The sequence below is a fragment of the Anabrus simplex genome, chromosome 1, assembly GCF_040414725.1.
Source record: "Anabrus simplex isolate iqAnaSimp1 chromosome 1, ASM4041472v1, whole genome shotgun sequence".
Lineage (NCBI taxonomy): Eukaryota > Metazoa > Arthropoda > Insecta > Orthoptera > Tettigoniidae > Anabrus > Anabrus simplex.
In genome coordinates, this window is record NC_090265.1 from 1,576,504,370 (window position 1) to 1,576,525,852 (window position 21,483).

Sequence of the window (21,483 nt, forward strand, 5' to 3'; positions counted from 1 at the left end):
TTTTGATTTTATACTATACAATCAAATGTTCGCCAAAGGAACAATATTACACATTTATTAAAATTAAAAAGAAATATGGCGTGATTATACAATTAAAACTATTTAGTGTTTGACTATACACTAAAAAACTAACAGACAATAAAGAGACTGCCAGACTGACGAAAGCACACGGTAAGGTGGTGAATCATACCTCATTGTGTATGACCTTAGCAAAAAAATGTATAGGCCTGGTACCCTTGCTCATAGCACAGGCAAAGTTTCCAGTATTCGCTGTGGTGCCATACAAATTGATTAGCCGGAACGAAGGACATTTTGTGCTTATTATCGCTAATAATTTTGGTAATGATTAAATAATATAAAGAAAAGAATTATTTGATAAGACAAGAGGGCTTGTACAAATGGCTTTTTTAAATAATTCCTACAATTCCTAGTTTCAGCCGGCTAAAATGGAATAAAAATGTAATATTTTCTCCAAAAAGTTGATGATGACGATGATGCTCGTTGTTTAAAGCAGCCTAACATCTAAGGTCATCGACCATCTCTAAAAAGTAGGGGGGCGACTGCCCCCCTCGCCCCCCCCCCTAATCGCTGCTACTGTTGATATCAACATGAAAAACTGCACTAGAAACAGTAAACATCATGTTATTATCTATCCCTTTTAAATCAGTGTCATCTTTTTGTTCCAAGCCATGCTGAGATTATGTTTAGATTCTACTGTGAGTTATTTAATAGTTGAAAGTGCTTTATCAAGAGGTAGCTTTTAATAGTAGCGAGGCTATGTACAACCTCTTCTGTTTTTAAAAGAAATTGGATTATTGGAATGAGGATCAAAGAAGTAAAACGAGATATGAAAGTGAAGTGAGAAAAGCAAAGAATGCATTATTACGTAAGTGGCCACTAGCCCTGCTACACACTCCATTCCCAGTGACAATGTCCAAATATCTTTGGGGAAAGGTGACATATCGGCCTGATCTTGTTGTCTGATTTGGAGATTCACAGAGCTGTTTATGAGCAGTTGATGTTCCAGGGATGGTGGAACTTAAGTGTTTGGAGAGACAGGACAACGGTCTATTAATGCTAATTGTCTCTTTTCCTCTGTGCATTTCCACTTCAAAATGCTTTCTTTTGTGCAACAAAACTGGATACAGTCCATCATAATTCAGCTGTAGTAGCTGTCTGGTGGTGTCGCATTGAATGAAAACAAACTTGCTGGTGGCTAGTTTAGAGTGAACAAAAACTTTGTTGTTGTTATGATGTTCAGTGGGGACTGGTCTAAGAGTTCTCATTTGTTTTTTCATTCTCAAAGATGGGATGTCAGCGGTAGTACTCCCTTCATTGAAGAAAGTTGCAATCAGTCTAACAGTTGAACTGTAAATCAATTCTCCTGGTGATTTTCCATTTTCTGGGATGATGTATGAACGAAGACCATACAAGACAAATGAAAGCTTCATAACCGAGTCATTAGATATCTGTGCCTTCAGGGCCGACTTCAAGTGATGGTGCCACACATGATGGTGTACACAGAATTACATTCTCCTGGCGTGATGATTTGGGTGGGAATTCATGTTAACGGAGTCATCGGACCCTTCTTTTTTTTTTTTGTTATTATACAGGGTGTACCAAAACTTGACAGCAAATTATTATTTTATTTTTTTTAATTTTTTTTTGCCATTTGCTTTACATCGCACCAACACAGATAGGTCTTATGGCGATAATGGGACAGGAAAGGTCTAGAAATGCAAAGGAGGTGGCCGTGGCCTTAATTAAGGTACAGCCCCAGCATTTGCCTATGTGAAAATGGGAAACCACGGAAAACCATCTTCAGGGCTGCCGGCAGTGGGGTTTGAACCCAATATCTCCCGGATGTGAGCTCACAGCTGCGCGCCCCTAACCGCATGGCCAACTCGCCTGGTACAGCAAAAATTTAGGACTGGACTGCTCACATAGAGAGGAGAAAAAAAAGGTTATGACAACATGGGTCCAGAAACATATACTTACACATATACTTACAGATTTATTCAAGCGTTTGTACATTTACACTGTACATCTGTAACGGCAGCTGAAACACTTTGAGCATGTATCAGAGGAAATGTTCAAAGTGATGACCTTCAGACTGAATACAAGCCTCAGCTCGTGCATGGTGTAGTGCGTACTACCTGACAGGTTGACACAATGCTCTCACGTAAAGTTGAGTCCCGGGGGGTTCAAGCCAGGAGAGCATGGTGACCAAGCAATCGGTCCTCCTCTACCTATCCACTGCTCGGGAAAATTGGTATTCAAGTACCTGCAGGCAGGCAGACTGAAATATGCAGGAGCACCATCATGCGTGAAAAACATTTGTCGACGGGATGCAAGAGGCATGTCTTCCAAGTAATCAGGCAATGCAGTATTCAAGAAATTCATGTAGTTCTGTCCAGTAAGCCTATTTGGAAGAACGTAGGGTTCCAACAAGGAATCACTAACAATGCCTGCCTAGATGTTAATGGCGAACCTCTGTTGATGAGAAGATAGGATGATTGCATGAGGATTTGTATCACTCCACACGTGTTGATTATGGAAATTCTGCAGTCCGTCTCTTGTGAATGTCGCTTCATCTGTGAACAACACAGAAGCTGCAAAGTTAGGCATCATGCCGCATTGTTGTAGAAACCATCGGCATAATGTTACTTTTGCAGGATAATCCACAGGAGACAAGGCTTCTACATGCTGGAGATGATACGGATACAACAGGTTTCCTTGTAGCAGTCTCCAGAGCGTCATGTGCAGCCTATTCCTCTTGCAAGCCTAACCTTCTAGTGCTGATTCCAGGACTTTCATCCACAGCGTTGAGTACAGCTTCCTCCTCTTCAACGGTTGTACTTCTTGACCGTTCCCCGGTTCCTGGTGGATGTGCAAAACTCCCGTGTTCACAGAGGCGGTGATGGATTCCTTCAAATGTCTTTTGGTCTGGCAGTTTGCGCCTTGGGTATCGTTCCTGATACAAGCGACGTACCTTCAATGCATTACCATCTGCCAAACTATATATGTAATGCATGCTCGCAAGCTCTGCGTTCGTGTACATGAGCACTTCAGAGCGGCCTGCAAACCACAATTACAATTACTGTTAGCCACAAAAACAGACACCATGCACCAAATTACATACGGTTATAGCTACTTAACTAACTTAATTACTCACGTAAGCAGACGGCAAACCACAAAAACTAATCACAGATACCAGATGTGTTAAACAGACTGAAAACCACAGACGTGTTATCGGAAGCGGCTAAGCTGAAAGATGATTGGATTCATGAGTGAGAGCTAAAATATTTTAAGACTCACATCAGATTTATTCACAACATGATTACTTACGTAACAATTGGAATCTGTGTCTCAAATTTTTTGCAGCAAATGGGACATGTGTCACAAAGTTTGAATAAATCTGTGTAAGTATACGTTTCCGGACCCATGTTGTCATAACCTTTTTTTCTTCTCTCTATGTTAAGAATCCATTCCTAAATGTTTGCCATCGAGTTTTGGTACACTGTATAGTATGGCTCTCAAAACCACCTCAAAATGCTTCATGAAGTGATGGTAGAACTGGAAAACAGTCCAATCTTTGAACACCTGCAACCATATGGGACCCCCTATGATGGGGGAGGGGGGGGGGGGTGCAGGCAGTAGAATACACTTACGGTATCCCTTGCCTGTCACAAAAGGCGACTGAAAGGGGTCTCAGGGACTTTCATCGTGGGAACGTGGGGTGCTGACCACAGGTTCCCTAGCTGAGTCTGGCATTGCTTCCAGTTACTTGTGTCAGGCTCCTTGCCTTCTTCTTTCCCAACCAAACTCCCTTGGTTAACTCTTGTTCTTTTCCGACCAGGATGATATTAGGTTTACTTTATACAAAAGCTGTAGTCGACAATGACAGCTGTGCTGGGTGCACCACTGCAACCTTGAAGGATATCCTCCTATTAATGCCCTTATGGACAGATAAATTTACTTTCCTAACACCGGAATATCCTTCATTTTATTGTAACAAAAGAAGATTGTTCTTTCAGTGATACAGTGTTGACAGGCACATCAACAATTAATCGATTTTATTTTCATCAATACTGTGATATTTTCTTGCAATGCATATTCTACTGTGATCCACAATGGAACTACTAATAGACATTGACTTCTTACATCATCTTTTTGTCGACACAAGTGCAGTTTGGAAATCCTTTTAAGTGTCATTCATCTTGTGACCAACTACCGGTAGTTTTTATTCAAATCCACTTGACTTGTAGTACTCAGTGGTGAAGCATGCTAGTATCCACTGTTACCACTGGTAACAGCTTGAAAATATAAAAATCAGATATTCTTTAATATTTATGCTTAATATTTTTGTTTCTTCGCCTGGGCGTGTCACAAGAACTCTATTGCAGCAGTTTGCCATGGTCAAAGCTGAGCGAGAGGCTGTTACCACTCCATGCAGTGGTTACGCTTTGAATCTCTTATAACAGCTACTACGTATCCTACTACGTTCTCTGGTCGTGTTACCACAGTGGAAAGTGGAAACAAAAGCTTATAACATCGGTGCTAGCTGTTCCGTCCGTTCGTTCCGCCACACTCAACAGTGCATTGTTATATTATTGTGTTATTGTTTTCTATTATAATACGATGAGACTTCTCTTATTAAAGTGTGAATTTATATTTAATTTATGTTAGTTAAGGATAGCTTATAGGACTGCACAATGTATTAAACATTAAAATGACTGCTGTCGCTTCCACCTCGGAAATAAGTTGAGTTGGCGGGCCCAGAATGTCCATGTACAATAGAAAGCTTAATGAACACGCCATTTTCATTAAGAACTTTTGAAGAAAAGAAAAACATAATTGAAAAAGGTAGACCCACGCCTTCTCTTAAAAAATTATTCAAGGATTCGAAAAGAACAGTAGGCCTACGATATTTTCATGAATCATGGTACATAAATCTGGACTGGTTATGTGGTTGTGCAAAAATGAATAAACTGTACTGATGGGCATGTATTCTATTTTCCTCAAAAAATAATGCTTGGAATAAAGACAGTATGGACAATTTAAGTTTCAGAGTTTTAAAGAGACGCTATGAGGTGTCTCAAGCACACATCAATGCTGTTGCCGATATGATTCAGTTTGGAAGGTCAGAATAGAATTCTGTTTGAGTACAGCTTACAGAAAGAAAATTGACGAGCATAATATAGTAAAAAGAACAGATATATTGTCAGCACTTTAATAGATACTGTGTGTTTTCTTTCAAAGCAAGGATTACCTTTCAGGGGTCATTGAGAAACTGAAGAATCTGATAACAGAGGTAATTTCAGGGAGTTACTAGCATTAATTTCTAATAAAGATGACGTATTTCAGCACCACTTAGAAACATCTACAGTTTTCTCAGGACTTTCATCTGATATACAAAATGATATTATTGAAGCCATAGCTACTTTTATGACCAGTGAAATTAAAGACGAGGTTAAAGCAAACTTTATTTCCATTATTTTGGATGAAAGTATAGACGTTTCTAGCACAGCACAATTCTCGACTGTATTTAGATATGTTAGTCCCGAAGGTGAAATTCGAGAGAGATTTCTGAGATTCAGTGATGTAAGTGGTGACCGTTCTGCTGTTTCTCTCTCTAAACACCCCCCTGTGGGTGGGGGTGGTAGAATAATACCCACAGTATCCCCTGCCTGTTGTAAGAGGCGACTAAAAGGGCCCCAGGGGCTCTGAACTTTGGAGCTTGGGTTGGAGACCATGGGGCCCTTAGCTGAGAGTCCTGGTATTGCTTCCACTTACTTTTGCCAGGCTCCTCACTTTCATCTATCCGATCTGACCTCTCTTGGTAAACTCCTGTTTTTTTCCACCCCAACGCTATTAGGGTTGCGAGGGCTAGGGAGTCTTTCATTTTCATGCCCTTCATGGCCCTTGTCTTCTGTGGCCAATATCTTCATTTTTCGAAGTGTCGGATCCCTTCCATTTTTTCCCTCTGATTAGTGTTATATAGAGGATGGTTGCCTAGTTGTACTTCCTCTTAAAACATTAATCACCACCACCACCACTCTCTCTAAACATCTCTTTGGAGTGTTACAAGAATTTCAGTGTGATGAAAAGTTAGTAGCAGAAACATTTGATAGCGCAGCAGTGATGGCAGGACAGCACAGTGGGTTGCAGAAGTTAGTCAGGGATATTATTATTGGCGTATGGCAACAAGTTAGATATATACAAGTATATAATATTTACAAATATACACAGACAAGGAACATGTTTTATAGCAGAATGTCCAGTTGGGTGATCCACTGTATGGCTTCCTCTGTTGGTTCCAAAATGTCACTCGGGCTACCTGTGTAGAAACGTCGTGTACATTCACTTACAATATGGGGGATCGTCTGCCGAGATGTACCACAGTCGCACTCTAGTGATGAAATAAATTTCCACTTATAAAGGGCATCCCTGCATCGTCCATGATTTGTTCTCACCCGATTCAGAGTGGTCCAAATCTTACACGTTTGATGCTGTCCACTAGGAAGATGTTCACCAGAAAAGATGTTATGCAAGGAACTGTCTGTGGCAGCTTTCCAGCAACTTCTCCATTCTTCTAAAGGGTAAAAATTCCTATCAGCCAATGTGACAGCATCACGCAAATATGGATGACGTGACTTGAGCCTCGTTATCTTGAGAACAGGAATATCATCCAGAACAGGCAGTTTAGGGTTCATTTCTATCTTCTTGAACTCTTGAATGAGAGCATTTGATCTTCTTACATCAGGCAGCATTATTCCTGACAGAATTGGGAGCCAATAAAGGAGTCTGGACTGGATAGTAACAGATATTAACCGCATGCTAGCATTCAGTTGAGTATCAATGAGTCTTGTATATGGGCTATTCAGCCAAACTGGTGCACAGTACTCAGCACACGAGAAAACCAGTCCCAAAGCAGATTTTAAAGTCTTTGCTGATGAACCCCAACTTGAGCCACACAATTTCTGAAGGATATTATTACATGTTTTGAGCTTTTTGGACAGATTCCTAAGATGTTGCTTGTAAGATAGTGTGCGATCAAGTGCAATGCCCAAATATTTTGGATGCCAGCTGTGCCGAAGTTTACGATGACAAAAACGTATGTGAAGCTTAATGCCAGCTTGGCGATTATTCAGGTGAAAACACGACACTTCTGTTTTGTTAGGGTTAGGATTCAGTCGCCATTTCTTGAAATACGTTTCAAGTGAAATCGGGTCTCTTTGTAGCACTTCTTCTGTCACGCTAAGGTCACGATGTTGAGTGGCTAGTGTAATATCATCAGCATAACAGAATTTTCGTGATGATGTTTCTGGGAGATCGGAGATATACAAATTAAACAGTAGGGGAGACAGTACCGATCCTTGAGGTAATCCATTTTTGAGCTTCCTTTCTTTGCTCATACTGTTTCCCATACGCACTCGAAATCTTCTGTCACAGAGCATATTATTTATAACCTGCACGATGGTCCTACAGGGTACAATTCGGCTCGTTGAAGTTGTGTCCTCTCTCTATACAGATCTCTTGAATTCTTCAGAGAAATGAAAGATAACGCAGACGAATGAGACGGTGGAATGAGAATTCAAGCTAAGGGTTACTATGTTACCCTGCAAGACATTGACTTCTATTTCCTATTAAATTTATTTGCTGAAGTGCTTCCTCAATCTGATGTTCTGTATCAGATCCTTCTGAAGAAAATATGTAATATGGCCTTCTGCTCCAAAGGGATCCAACAACTTAAAGCATTTTTGCAGACAACCAGAAATAATTTTGAAATTATGTGGTCAAAGTTATAAGACAATGAAGGGAGGCAAGATTACCCTCGAAAGTGCCAGAGAATTGTTTTTATAGGAACTAAGAAACATCATATCTCCAATTGTATTTGGAAATAATTGACATCATATCCATGCAACTATCAGATAGATTTTGTGATATTAACAAGCTGGAGTTCCTTGAGTTAATTGATATTGGCCAGTATAACAGTTTTGTGAAGGAGTTCCCAAACAGTGCCTGTCAGTTGTTAGAGAAGACCTATGGACGAAAATTTGACTGCATGAAACTTAAAAGTGAACTGTCTGTCCTCTACATGAAGCCGGACCTTGTGAAAAATAATGAATATGACCTCTACCAATATTTGCACACCAGTGGTCTTAAAAAAACTTATCTAGAAGCAATGAAATTGATCGACTTCATTCTCACCATCCCGGCAACTAGAGCTTCCACTGAAAGAGGCTTCTCGACCTTGAAAAGGATACACACCTTCCAAAGAAATTCACAAGTACAGGATAGGCTCTCTGCACTTTCTTTGATTGCAATTGAAAAGAAATTTCTGAGTGACTTAATGAAGAGGACTAATTTCTATGATGCTGTGATAGATATTTTTCATGCCAGAACATGCCGTCGTATCAACCTGAAGTACAAATAGGAAATACTGAGGTAAGCTTTGAAGCTCTGTTAGAAATTAATTTTAAACTTTATGTTTATGAGTGCATGACTAGCCTGCCATACGTTTTTCATGATGTGAACTATTTTCAATTAGTGCATGATTGAGACTGCTAGTTTCTATACTGGGTGAGTTGGCTGTGCAGTTAGGGGCACGCGACTGTGAGCTTTCATCCGGGAGATAGTGGGTTCGAGCCCCACTGTTGGCAGCCCTAAAGATGGTTTTCCGTGGTTTCCCATTTTCACACAAGACAAATGCTGGGGCTGTACCTTAATTAAGGCCATGGCCGCTTCCTTCCCATTCCTAAGCCTTTCCTGTACCATCGTCGCTATAAGACCTATCTGTGTCGGTCCGACGTAAAACAAATTGTTGCTAGTTTCTATGATGTTGATGCTTACTAGTGTTCAGTCTATTATGTGCCATTTAATCATTTTCAAATGATGTTATCTTATACAAAAGTAATATCAATTATCAAGTCTTTCACTTTTATGAAATGACATCTGTATTGCTCATAAAAATGCTGCGGTGGGAGCGACAATATACTCTCAGAAGGAGTGTGGTAACACTTTTCAAAATGTCACGTGTCGCTACTGATAGTACTGTTTGAGAGTAAACTGTATTGACTAGGTGGATAGTAAACTAAAGTTTTTTGTAAAAAGGAAGTCATATCCATCAATACGGGCCGAGCCATGAAATTTATTGCTTATAAATGGTGTTAGGTTTACGAAGCCTGGGGATTCTTTCATTTTCACAGCCTTCATTGCCCTTCCATTTCTTTTGCTGATACCATCATTTTTTGAAATGTCAGCTCTTTTCCATTTTCTAACCAAGGGGGGGAAAGTTAGTGTGGCATCATGATGTGACACCACCTACTGTGGATTGGTTGTGAGAATGTTTTTTTAATAACACTTCAATGAATGGATTGGCGAACACAAAACTGTTGAATGGCCTCCTCATTTACCCAGACTTATACCAGTGGACTATTCAGTTTGGGGTATATTGAGAGATAATTATTTTTTAGTGAAAATTCATAATATGGAACGAACATGTACCGGTACCTAACAGAATATATTGAAAATTATTTCAGCAACCCAATTTTCTTGAACATTTTGGATAAGATTTTTATGATTCTGTGTTAAAAGAGATGTAAGGGGGCCATTTTGTGAATGTCTTGCAGGTTGGTAAGGGACATATTATACAATTATCTGGTTGTAATAAATAATAAAATGCTTTACTTTCACATGGCTGTAACTTTCTAATGCATGTTCTGTCTCCTTAATTATAAGTCACAGCAAGATAATAAGGGAGCTTTGTTAAGGTTTTCCATTTTTAATACAGTAATAATAATGCTATGAGAGGTACCAAAGAGAATTATTATTAAGTTAAAGAATAGCAAGAGCAAGAGATGCAGAAAACTATTTGACCGTATCATTAGCCAAAACAGTGAAGTGATGAAGAACTCTACAATAAAAAATTGTAAAGCCATTTATTATACCGTAATGAAATTAATTTTACATTAGTTTTACCTGAAGTAAAATCTGGGCTGGAAGATTCAGGTACTTCCAGGTTGTCTTCTGAATCCTCGTCAGGAATATTTGAGAATGATTCTTCGATGACTCCTGGATACAGTAGAGAGCTCTTGAATTACCATCATATTATTAAGCCTAATTTAGATGACATTTGAAGTCCTTAAATTTATGGAGATTTTCACTACTAACAATATTTAACCCTCTTGGAGCCAGATGGTAGTGCGAACACCCACCCTTTAAACTGCCAAAGTGAATCAGGTCGGCCTTTAAAAATACAGTCAGAAGTTGCCAGAGCAGATTACATTGGCCAGCTTAAAATTCTGTGATACAAATAATTGCAACGTATAGTGACGTGCATACTTTTGTGACAACGTATATTAAAGGGGATACAAGTTATTGTGTGCCTGACTTTGCTTTGGCAGTTCTAACAGGGTCTTCTAGCTTTCACAAGAGTCGTTCTCTTTGTTTACAAATACCGCTAACCAGTCAGTAAGAGATTGCTGCTAGCAGTGAGTGGATTTGTTACAGTAAAATGGCAAGTGGTTCACGTGATTTTTTTTTTTTTTAGCAGGTATTGATGACAATAAATGAATGCAGTATTTGGAATGATGCGAAGTTAATGCAGATGATTTATCGGAGAGCAATAGTGAATTTAGTCCAGAGAAATACGACAAAATTATACTGGACACGCCGTCAGGATCACCGCAGCTAAAGAAGAGACGTTTATTTTTTTCTAACAGCACTAAGGCTACTGTTAATACGGTGGTAGATGAAACTAGTGATGACGAAGATGATGATGATGATAATGTCTCTGGAGAACATTTTTTGGTAATTTCTCCCAATGAACCCGACAACATTCCTCAACCTCATTACCTTCTTCGTGGACCCAAACATGCCCCAACCGCCTGATTCTTTGCCCATATACTTCAATATATTTTTCACTTTCTCTCTCCTAAACCTTATAGTCCTCTATCATTACGTTAATGCTGGTCCCTGCGGGCCAAGTGTAGCGTACCTGCCTCTCACCCGGAGGTCATGGGTTCAATTCCTGGCCAAGTCGAGGATTTTTACCTGGGTCTGAGGGTTGGTTCAAGTTTCACTCAACCTAAGCAACCCTAAGTGATTGCAGTTGAGGAGATATCTGAGGGTGAGGGGCGATCTCGGTCTAGAAAACCAAGAATAATGACCGAGAGGATTCGTGTTACTGACCATGTGTCACCTCGTAAACTGCAGGTCTTTTAACTGAGCAGTGGTCGCTTGGTAGGCCAAATCCCATCAGGGCTTTAGTGCCATATATTTTTAACTATGCATATTCTATTGTATTGTAAAATGTTATTTTTTGAAGTAGATACTGGAACCAAAAACGAGAAAAGGATTTTCCTGAAAACAAAAACTATAATATCAACTATTAATTTTTATTTTTTTATAATTCAGAATAGTTTTTGTACTATGTAGTCTGCATGTAGAAAATTTCTTGTCAGTATCTGCCATACATCGATACATATATGCGAATGTTAACGGTGAGTAAAAGTGTCCTGTTTTTAGTATGACATGTGTTTGAATTTTTTGTTTTTATTTTTCTTATTCAAAGTAATTATTTTGTAGAATTATATTTATAAATACACTATATATCATTATGTATATACTTTTGTATCATAAATGATTTTTTTAAAGTGGATATTGAGAGAGAAAGTACCAAAATGCTTTTCTCTTCCTAAAAATAAACATTATCAACAACTATAAATCAACAATAAAACGTTTTTGATTCTTTATATCACTCTAAATCATATTATACAATTATCTGGTTGTAATAAATAATAAAATGCTTTACTTTCACATGGCTGTAACTTTCTAATGCATGTTCTGTCTCCTTAATTATAAGTCACAGCAAGATAATAAGGGAGCTTTGTTAAGGTTTTCCATTTTTAATACAGTAATAATAATGCTATGAGAGGTACCATAGTGGTAGAGTGAAGGTGGAGCTTTGGCCTCCTCCAGCTGATGGTGAGCGGCCAACCAGAGCGACCCCTGGCTCCAAGAGGGTTAAACATTTATACTAGATAACCTTCTAAAATGACATTAGGCTTACGTTATGCTACACATTGTCTTTTATGTTCCAAGTGATGCTGAGTTCATTTACACTTAGACTCTACTACTCAGAGGCAGTAATTGGTTATCAGCTGTCATAAATAGGGAAAAGGGTGACTTATATAAGTCAGCTGACACTAGCAGGCTTACAGTTTTTCTTTGATTAGTAGCTACTTGATTAAAGCAGTAGCTGTTCATGCTTTTGTATTCTAAATGTTGTGGAAACATGATCATAATATACACTGATGTTAGGGAATTATTTGTGGAATGTTTTTCTACATCTAACCTCTACCTATCTCAGCAAGATATTCATAAGTTGAATTCAAGGTTTGAACAAACTGGGTTAGTAGCAAAACTTTCTTGTTTAAGAAGATCTAATTCTGTGATTACAGAAGGAAATTTGAATGATGTTGTGCTATGATTTGTACAGTCAGCAGAAAAATCAACTAGGAAAGCAATCTGTTGGTACAACACATATAGAATTAGCCTACACAGAATGCAGAAAAAGCTTACATGAATATCATATAGGCCTACTTTGCTTTAAGATATAATGAAGATGGCCCTGATAGACAGACATAGGTCTATAAGTGGTCTGTAATATGACATGAAGCTGATAAGAGTTCTTACAAAAATATTCTGTGAACTGATGAAGCTACTTCTAAGTTAAGTTTAAGTTTAATATAAACAGGTACAACTGTGTTTACTGGGATTCTATGAATCCACAAGTGATGATGCAAACAGACTTAAATTCTCTTGTCGTGACTGTTTGGGCGAGTATTTGTACTAATGTATATGTAGTAGGACCCTGTATTTTTAATGGTATGGTTAGTTCTCAAAACTACCTTGAAATATTTTATGCACTGATATTAGAACTGGAAAAATCTTCTGATATTTGAACACTTGTAACTGATTGGGGAAAAGTTAATATAGCAACAAGACACCACCTCACTAAGGATTGGTTGTAGAAAACTTTTAAATAGTGCATTTGATGGATGAATTGGCAGACATGGTAATGTTGGAAGGTCCCCTCATTCACTTAATCCTACCCTGATGGACTATTCAGTGTGGGATGTACTAAAAGATTGTGTTTATTCAGTGAAACCTTGTACCGGTAATTTAGAACATTTGATAGAATGTATTAAAACTGAGATTGGCAATTTTTGTCTAGAGAATAAAGAGGGGCATTTGTTGAATGTCTTACAGATTAGCAAGAGACATGTTTAATACAGTGTACACAACAATCTGGTAGTAATAAATAACACATGCTTTGCTTTCATATGGATTCAGCTTTTTAATGCATAATGATAGGGGAGCTTTACAAAAATTTTCTTACTTTTGATAATAATGTTGAAGCTATGACAGGTATTAAAGATAATCATTACAAAGTTAAAGAATATGGTACTGGCTGATACAAGAGCAAGAAATGCAGGAACTATTTGACCACATCATTAACCAAAACAGTGAATTGCTGAAGAACTTTACAAGAAGAAAAATGGGAAGTCTAATTACAATGAAACTAATTTTACATCAGTTTTACCTGTAGCAAAATCTGGAGTGGAAGAATGATGTACTTCCCAGTTATCTTCTGAACCCTCCTCATGAATATTTGAGAATGATTCTTCGATGACTCCTAGTTACAGTAGAAAGCTTTTAAATTACTTTTCATATTGTTAAGCTTAATTTAGATGACATTTAAAGTCCTTAAATCAATAGAGTTTTTCAGTACTAATAATATTTAAATATTTATACTAAATAATCGTTTAAAATAACATAACTGAAGACATCAAGTTTAACACTCAGCAAGTGTTGTGAGGTCCCTGAGACCTCTCGCAGTTATGTTTGTTTGATCTGTGCCATTCCTTTTGTGTAATGACTTTGGCAGTCCCAGTACCTTTGAACTACTCAGTTAGCTTCAGATAGTTGTTATCATAATATCACAATGTGCTCTGTTCTACTAACTACATAACTCAAGTGGTTCTTGAACCTCATAATGCTGGTTACATAAATTTTCTGTTTTAGTGTAACCTTCTTTATTGTTGTGCGAAAATTGTTTTGAAGTTATAACTCTGGCTAAACATGGATATTGGAAGTGTTTGTTTTGAAGAAGATGTGTTAGTGATATTGGATAAATACACCCGTGGGATGGATGATTCTGACAATGATGATACTGATTACATACAAAGTGACCATGGCTCAAGTTCAGACTTACAGATGATCTTCAAATTAGAGAATATGTGATTGAGATCAATAGGGAAAGAACATATTTACACATTTCATCTTGGTGTTCTCTCTCTCTGAGTCGATAGACTGGTTTGATGCAGCTCTCGATGCTACCCTATCCTGTGCTACCATTTTTTACGTAACTACTACATCCTACATCTGCTCTAATATGCTTGTCATACTCAGACCTTGGTCTACTCCTATCATTCTTACTGCCTGCATTTCCCTCAAAAACCAACTGAACAAGTCCTGGGTGTCTTAAAATGTGTCCTATCATTCTTTCCTTTTCGTCAAATTTAGCAAAATCGATCTCCTCTCACCAGTTTGATTCAGTATCCCTTCACATATGATCCAATCTTCACATCTCACCTTTAGCATTCTTCTGTAACACATTTCAAAAAATCCTATTCTCTTTCTTTCTCAGCTAGTTTTCATCCTTGTTTTACTTCCATTCAACAACACACTCCAGACAAAAGTCTTCAAAAACATCTGTCTAATTCCTATATCAGTGTTCAAAGTGAGCAAAATTCTTTTCTTAAGAAAGGCCTTCCTTGCTTGTGCTAGTCTGCATGTTATGTCATCCTTACTTCTGACATCGTTAGTTATTTAACTATCCAAGTAATAATATTCATCTACCTCCTTTAAGATTTCATTTCCTAATCTAATATTACCTGCACTCCATTACTTTTGTTTTGAATGTTTTCATCTTGTATTCCTTCCCCAAGACTGTGTCCATACCATTCAGCAGTATCTCCAGATCTTCTGCAGACTTGGATAAAATAACAATACCATCAGCAAATCTCAGGATTTTGATTTCCTCTTCTTGGATTGTCATTCCCTTTCCAAATTCCTCTTTGCAGCCTTGCCTCACTCCTTTCTTGAATGCTGCTTCTTTTCCATTGCCCTCGATTCTTATCACTGCAGACTGATTTTTATGTAGATTGTAGATAATTCTTCTTTTTCGACATCTGATCGTGATCACCTTCAAAAACTCAAATAGCTTGGTCCAATCAATATTATCGAATAACTTTTCTAGATCTACAAATGCCATTTACATGGGCTCGTTCTTCTTAATTCGGTCCTCTAAGATCAGATATAAGGTCAGGATTGCTTCACGTATTCCTACATTTCTTCTGAAGCTAAACTGATCTTCTCCAAATTCAGTTCCAACTTGCCTCTCCCTCCTTCTCTAAATAGTATGTGCTAAAATTTTGCAGGCATGAGATACTAAACTAATGATGTGGTAGTTTTCACACTTGTCAGCAGCAGGTTTCTTAGGAATAGGTAAAGGAACATTCTGCCAGAAATCAGATGGCACTTTTCCTATATAATACATCTTGCACATGCCATTCTGGTTTCTCCTAAGGCAGTTGGTAATCCTGAGGGAATGTCATCAATTCCAGGTGCCTTGCTCCTATTTAGATCTCTTAAAGCTCTGTCAAATTCTGACCACAAAATTGGGGCTCCCATTTAATCAGCATGAACAGCCTCTATTTGTTCCAGAACCATATCATCTAGCTCTTTACCTTGACGCAAGTGTTGGATATGTTCCTGCCATCTTCTACCTTGTCTTTTTTTACCTATAAGAGGTTTTCCTTCTGAGCTCTTAATATACATACACCTAGTTTTCCTTTCTACAAATGTTTCATTGATTTTCCTATGTGCAGCATCTACCTTTTCTAGCACCATACAATCTTTGACATCCTTGCACTTCTCTTTCAGCCATTCTTCCTTAGCTCTCCTGCACTTTCTGTCTACATTCTTTAATCATCTGTATTCTTTTCTGCCATTCTCACTTTTTGCATTATTTTACCCTTGTAATTCATCAATCAGGTCTAGTACCTCCTGAGTTATCCATTGATTCTTAATTGATCTATCCTTTCTTCCTAATCTTTTATCTCTTCATGTATTCTTTACTTTCTTCATCATCTGCTAAACTAGTAGGCATGGAGACCTGCAGTATTGTGGTGGGAATTAACTTGGTGTCTATCTTGACAACAATAATCCTTTCACTACGCTGGTCATAGTAGTTTACCTGCTGCTTTATTTTCTTAATCGTTATTAAACCAACTCTGTCATTTTTCCTGTTTGATTTTGTGTTGATAATTCTGTACTCACCTGATCAAAAATCATGCTCTTTCTGCCAACATACTTCATTTATTTGTTCCAAAGAAAACATCACATACATTTTGAAAACAAGATGCAATAGATTATGTGTGGAAACTGTATCAGGTTCAATATCCCATTTTTAAAGACAGACGTCTTGATGTATATATCCCTCACAGTGTTATTCATAGGCTTGGAATTATTAAGGATGTAGATATTTCACTCAGTGAACAAGACCTTTTACAAGAAGCTCAATGCAAAGTCCCTATTGTGAATATTAAATGCTTTACAAGGAAAGCATCAACTGGGGAATCCCGCCCAATACCGGTCTGCTCAATCATGTTCCAAGCACAGTGCCTACTACCATATGTTTACATTCTAGTCACATGCTGTGCCATTCAACCTTACGTTCTCTCAGTATTACAATGTGAATGATGTTTACGGTTCAACCATTCTACGTTACAATGTCGTCGTAATCAACGTTGCAGTCACTGTAGTGGCCCTCACGATATCAGATCATGTCCCGAAACTGTAGCCCTTGTCTGTGTTCATTGTCAAGGATCTCATCTGTCTACCGACTGGGAATATCCAGAATATAAAAAGTGGGTCAAAATCAAATATCTAATGACTCACAATAACATTTCGCAAGAAAGTGCACTCAGTTTATATAACAACCAATGATATGCGACAGATGTAAATAAGCCCACATTTAACCAGCAGTGCCACCAAGAATTTCCTTCCCTCTCAGCACATCATGGAATAAACACAATACTACCACCTGCCCCTGTATAATCAGATGTGACATCCATTGGAACAGTCACAGTCAATGCCTCCAGTGAGCAACAATCCTCATTTTCAACTACACAAAGAGGATATTTCTCATCACATCCACCAACACTTCGGATACAGCAAACACAGCAGCAGCAGCCGCAACAGCAATGACGACAACCACCACCACAACAACAACAACAACCACATCAACTTATTCCGCCACAGAATTCCAATATTAGATACCCATCAGCCAAGTCTGTCAATCAGTACAAGTCACCGAGACCTACCCCACATCCATTTCATCAACCTCAATTTCCTCCGGTGTCAGAATGATTATTTATTCTTCAACATATATCGTACAGTCCTGTATCTCATAATCCATATCCTCCTCAACCACATAACAGGATGTCAAATGCACCACTTAGAAACAATACAATCATAGATAAGATTTTTAACCTTATCATGCTCTTGATCACCCAGGTTCAGTCCTCACCAGCAGTGTTCAGTCCGACTGTTATTCATGATATGAATGCGAGTCTTTTCACGTCTAATAATGGAGTTTAAAATTCTTCAGTGGAATACTTGGTCTGTTAGTGCGAATAAAGAATCCTTACAACGGGTATTACAAACTGAAAATATCTCAGTAACAGCTATCTCAGAGACATGGTTTCGACAACAAACAACAGTTACATTTCCAGGCTACCACGTACTTTGCCATAAGAGCGGAGACAGATACGGTGGATCAACATTATTAATTAAGTGTACAATTCCCTCTGCAGAAGCTGTTGTAGATAATACACAAATAGACAGTCTTCAAAAAGTGGCAGGTATGGTTTGCATATGTAACCAAAACATTACAATTGTCTCTATATATTGCCCTCCAAAGACAGTCATCACTTTACGACAGTGCTTTTACCTTACTCATAATCTACAGCCTCCATATCTCTTCTGCAGAGACTTCAACGCTCACAATACTATGTGGGGATGTACAATAAATGACATTTATGGAGATGCTATTTTGTAAATTATGGATGAATACAACCTATATATATTGAATGACGGTTCACCTACACTTCTACTTTACCTGAACAAAGACCATCGGCTGTCGACTTATCTTTTTGCTCAGCAACAATATCTACATACTTGGTATGGAAGACGTTATCTTATCCTTTAGGTTCAAATCATTGTGGGATCCTTATTTCCTGCAATGATCCCCATCTCTATACCCCATATAAGCCGGCAGTGAAATGGAATGTTACAAAAGCTGACTGGTTGAAATATAGAAGAAGAATAGAATACCTCATTCCTACAGTACCCAAACATGAAACAGTTCATATCAGATACCAGATTTTTCTAAACAATCTTAACGAAGCAGCCTCAGTAGCGATACCACAGAGAAGACGTAGAGATCATACAAAGAACCAGCCTAATCCATGGTGGAATCAGGAATGCTCCCGTGCTAAGAGGAAACAAGCCTTCAGCCAACTGAAACGTGGAATAACAAGGAACAACTGTCTCATGTACAAGAACACAGATGCCCAAGTTAAATGTTTCCTAAAGAATCGGAAATAAATCGGCGTGGAAAACCTACTGTGAAAAGTTGTCAAATGATACCCCGTTATCGCAGGTATGGTCAACAGTTAATAAAATGAGGAAGAAGTCTCCACAGGTATTAGCTCTGCTCTCCACGACTGGATGGAAGACATATTACGAACTATCCACTTCATTCCCGTATCGATAATGTAATCCAATCAATAAATGAAAAAAGGTTCCACCTAATCTATTTTTGGTAAAATGCTCCTGTTGAAAAAAAAGAGAAAGTATTGATTAGGTGGAACCTTTTTTCATTTATTGATTGGATTGAAGACTTCGCAAATTTGATCGCTCCACTGACCACATTGTTCGAAAGATTACATTCACCATCTTACATCAACATTCACATTCCATGAATTAGAATTTGGTCTTGAAGGAATCATTTATTTAGCCTTAGGCTATTTATAAAGACATTAATAATCACAGAACATGTTTTGATTGCTTAGCAATCATCATCAGCTGTTTTACATGTAGCTTAGGTAAAAATAGCATAAAATCAATCTCATAATTTACATTAAATTTAAAACATTAATAACAGGTGTTAGTAGAAAGCGTATAGGTGGGATGGGGGAGAGCGCATTGAGGGCGGTTGTTAGTTGGACATTAACCTTAATATTAAAAACACTTATTGGACTAAAATGTCTTAGGTTCACTATAAGTCCTGAGAGCTTTTCCAATAAAATCACTTGCTGTTAAAAACTTGAAGATTTTTGGTAAAATGCTCCTGTTGAAAAAAAAGAGAAAGTATCGATTAGGTGGAACCTTTTTTCATTTATTGATTGAATTGAAGACTTTGCAAATTTGATCGCTCCACTGATCACATTGTTCAAAAGATTACATTTGCCATCTTCCATCAACATTCACATTCCATGAATTAGAATTTGGTCTTGAAGGCATCATCCAACTCAGCTCCAGGATATGATCAAGTCCATTACTTGATGATATCTAACCTCCCTCGGTGTGCCAAAGAGATCCTTCTCCAGTTCTTCAATGACATATGGAAGTAAAGTGACTTTCCAACAGATCGGACTACTCAAATAATTGTTCCAGTACCGAAACCAGGGAAGGATCCCAACAATCCATCATCTTATTGTCCTATAGTACTATCATCCTGGATCGCTAAGACTTTTGAAAGGATCTTGAAACTTTGGCTTGAATGGTGGTTGGAACATTATGCAGTCCTTTCAGTGATGCAGTTTGTATTCCAGAAAGCCAAAAGTACATTTGACAACCTCAGCCTATTAACCACTGATATAGAACGGAGTTTCTTAAACAAAGAGTATTTATTTGCTATATTTTTGGATATTTCTAAAGCTTACGACAGTGTGATAATCCCTGTACTAGTATCCAAACACAGACTTTTAGACCTCTCCAATATATATTTTTCTGGGATCAATAATCTTCTGATCACAAGAACAGTGTATTTCCGTCGTCGTGACAATACTCTTTATGGCCCTTGTATTGTCATGAATGGATTTCCTCAGGGTGATATTCTCAGCCTTTTATTACATGCCATCTACACGGCAGATCTGGATAAAATGTTTGGTCCTACGATCAGAGTGTTTCAATATGCGGATGATCTATGTATTTACACCGCCTCTACCAGCTTCCAGTTGACATGCATGTGGCTAGGCACGGCAGCTTCACACCTCGCACAATGGACAGCGCAAACAGGACTCACCTTATCTGCCAAGAAATCAGCTGCTGTTATTTTTAGTCGAAAAAGGATTCCATATACTTCACACATGATATGCCTCGGTCCGTTTTCCTTCCCACTAAAATCATCAGAGAAAAAATTAGGGCTTCATCTCGATAGTAAGCTTACCTGGAGACGTTACGTCGAGCACCGAGTAACAAAAGTTGATTGAGCTTTGAATGTCTTACGAGCTGTTTCTAGAATCTGGTGGGGTGTGGATACTGCAACATTGTTAGTACTGTATCGAGCATTAATACATCCCATCTTAGACTTCGGCAGCATTTTTTATGGAATACACCACAATACGTTCTCAGAAAAATTGATATAATACATTATGTCCAGGGGCAATGAATTCTACTCCTACGAACACACTCCTAGTGGAAGCCAAGGAGATGCCTCTCATGATAAGAAGACAATATCTGGCAAATACCTTCTTTATTTGCTGGTGAACACTGGGGACCAATAAACTGATAAGCAAATCAAGACTACTACAAATGGCAATCGACAGAAATATCATTGGTCAGAAACACCGAACTACATTATTATATGAAAGCTTCAAGAATTTTTGGCTAAATGGTTAGCGTGCTGGCCTTTGGTCACAGGGGTCATGGGTTCGAGTCCTGACAGGGTCAGGAATTTTAACCATCATTGGTCAATTTTTCTGGCATGGGGGCTGGGTGTATGTGTTGTCTTCATCATAATTTCATCCTCATCACGACGTGCAGGTCTCCTACGGGTGTCAAATCAAAAGACCTGCACCTGGCGAGCCGAACCCATCCTGGGATCTCCCGGCACTAAAAGCCATATGCCATTTCATTTTTTTCAAGAATTTCCAACACTTGATTCCCGTCATACTTCAGTCTGGAAGCCTCCCTGTGTTTCAAAAAAAGTACGAACTTCTTCTATTTACACCTTCCATATTCTTCGTACCATGCTTCATTACCAACAGTGTTTCCATCATTGAAAGTTTATCAGGTTTTCTCAATACCACCTGGCCCACTTTTGTTCACATTTATACCGAC

The 21,483-nt window shown here is 38.3% G+C and overlaps 1 protein-coding gene across 1 annotated transcript in view; it reads right to left on the reverse strand.

Annotated features, from left to right (window-relative positions):
• The window catches only part of PsGEF (Protostome-specific GEF), a 603,069-nt gene that overhangs the window by 121,194 nt on the left and 460,392 nt on the right, over positions 1 to 21,483 (reverse strand). The window contains exons 19-20 of the mRNA XM_067138170.2: positions 13,613 to 13,705; positions 9,985 to 10,077 (exon numbers count right to left, since the gene is read on the reverse strand). Coding sequence (XP_066994271.2) covers positions 9,985 to 10,077; positions 13,613 to 13,705 — 186 coding nt within the window. The remainder of the gene's footprint in view (positions 1 to 9,984; positions 10,078 to 13,612; positions 13,706 to 21,483) is intronic.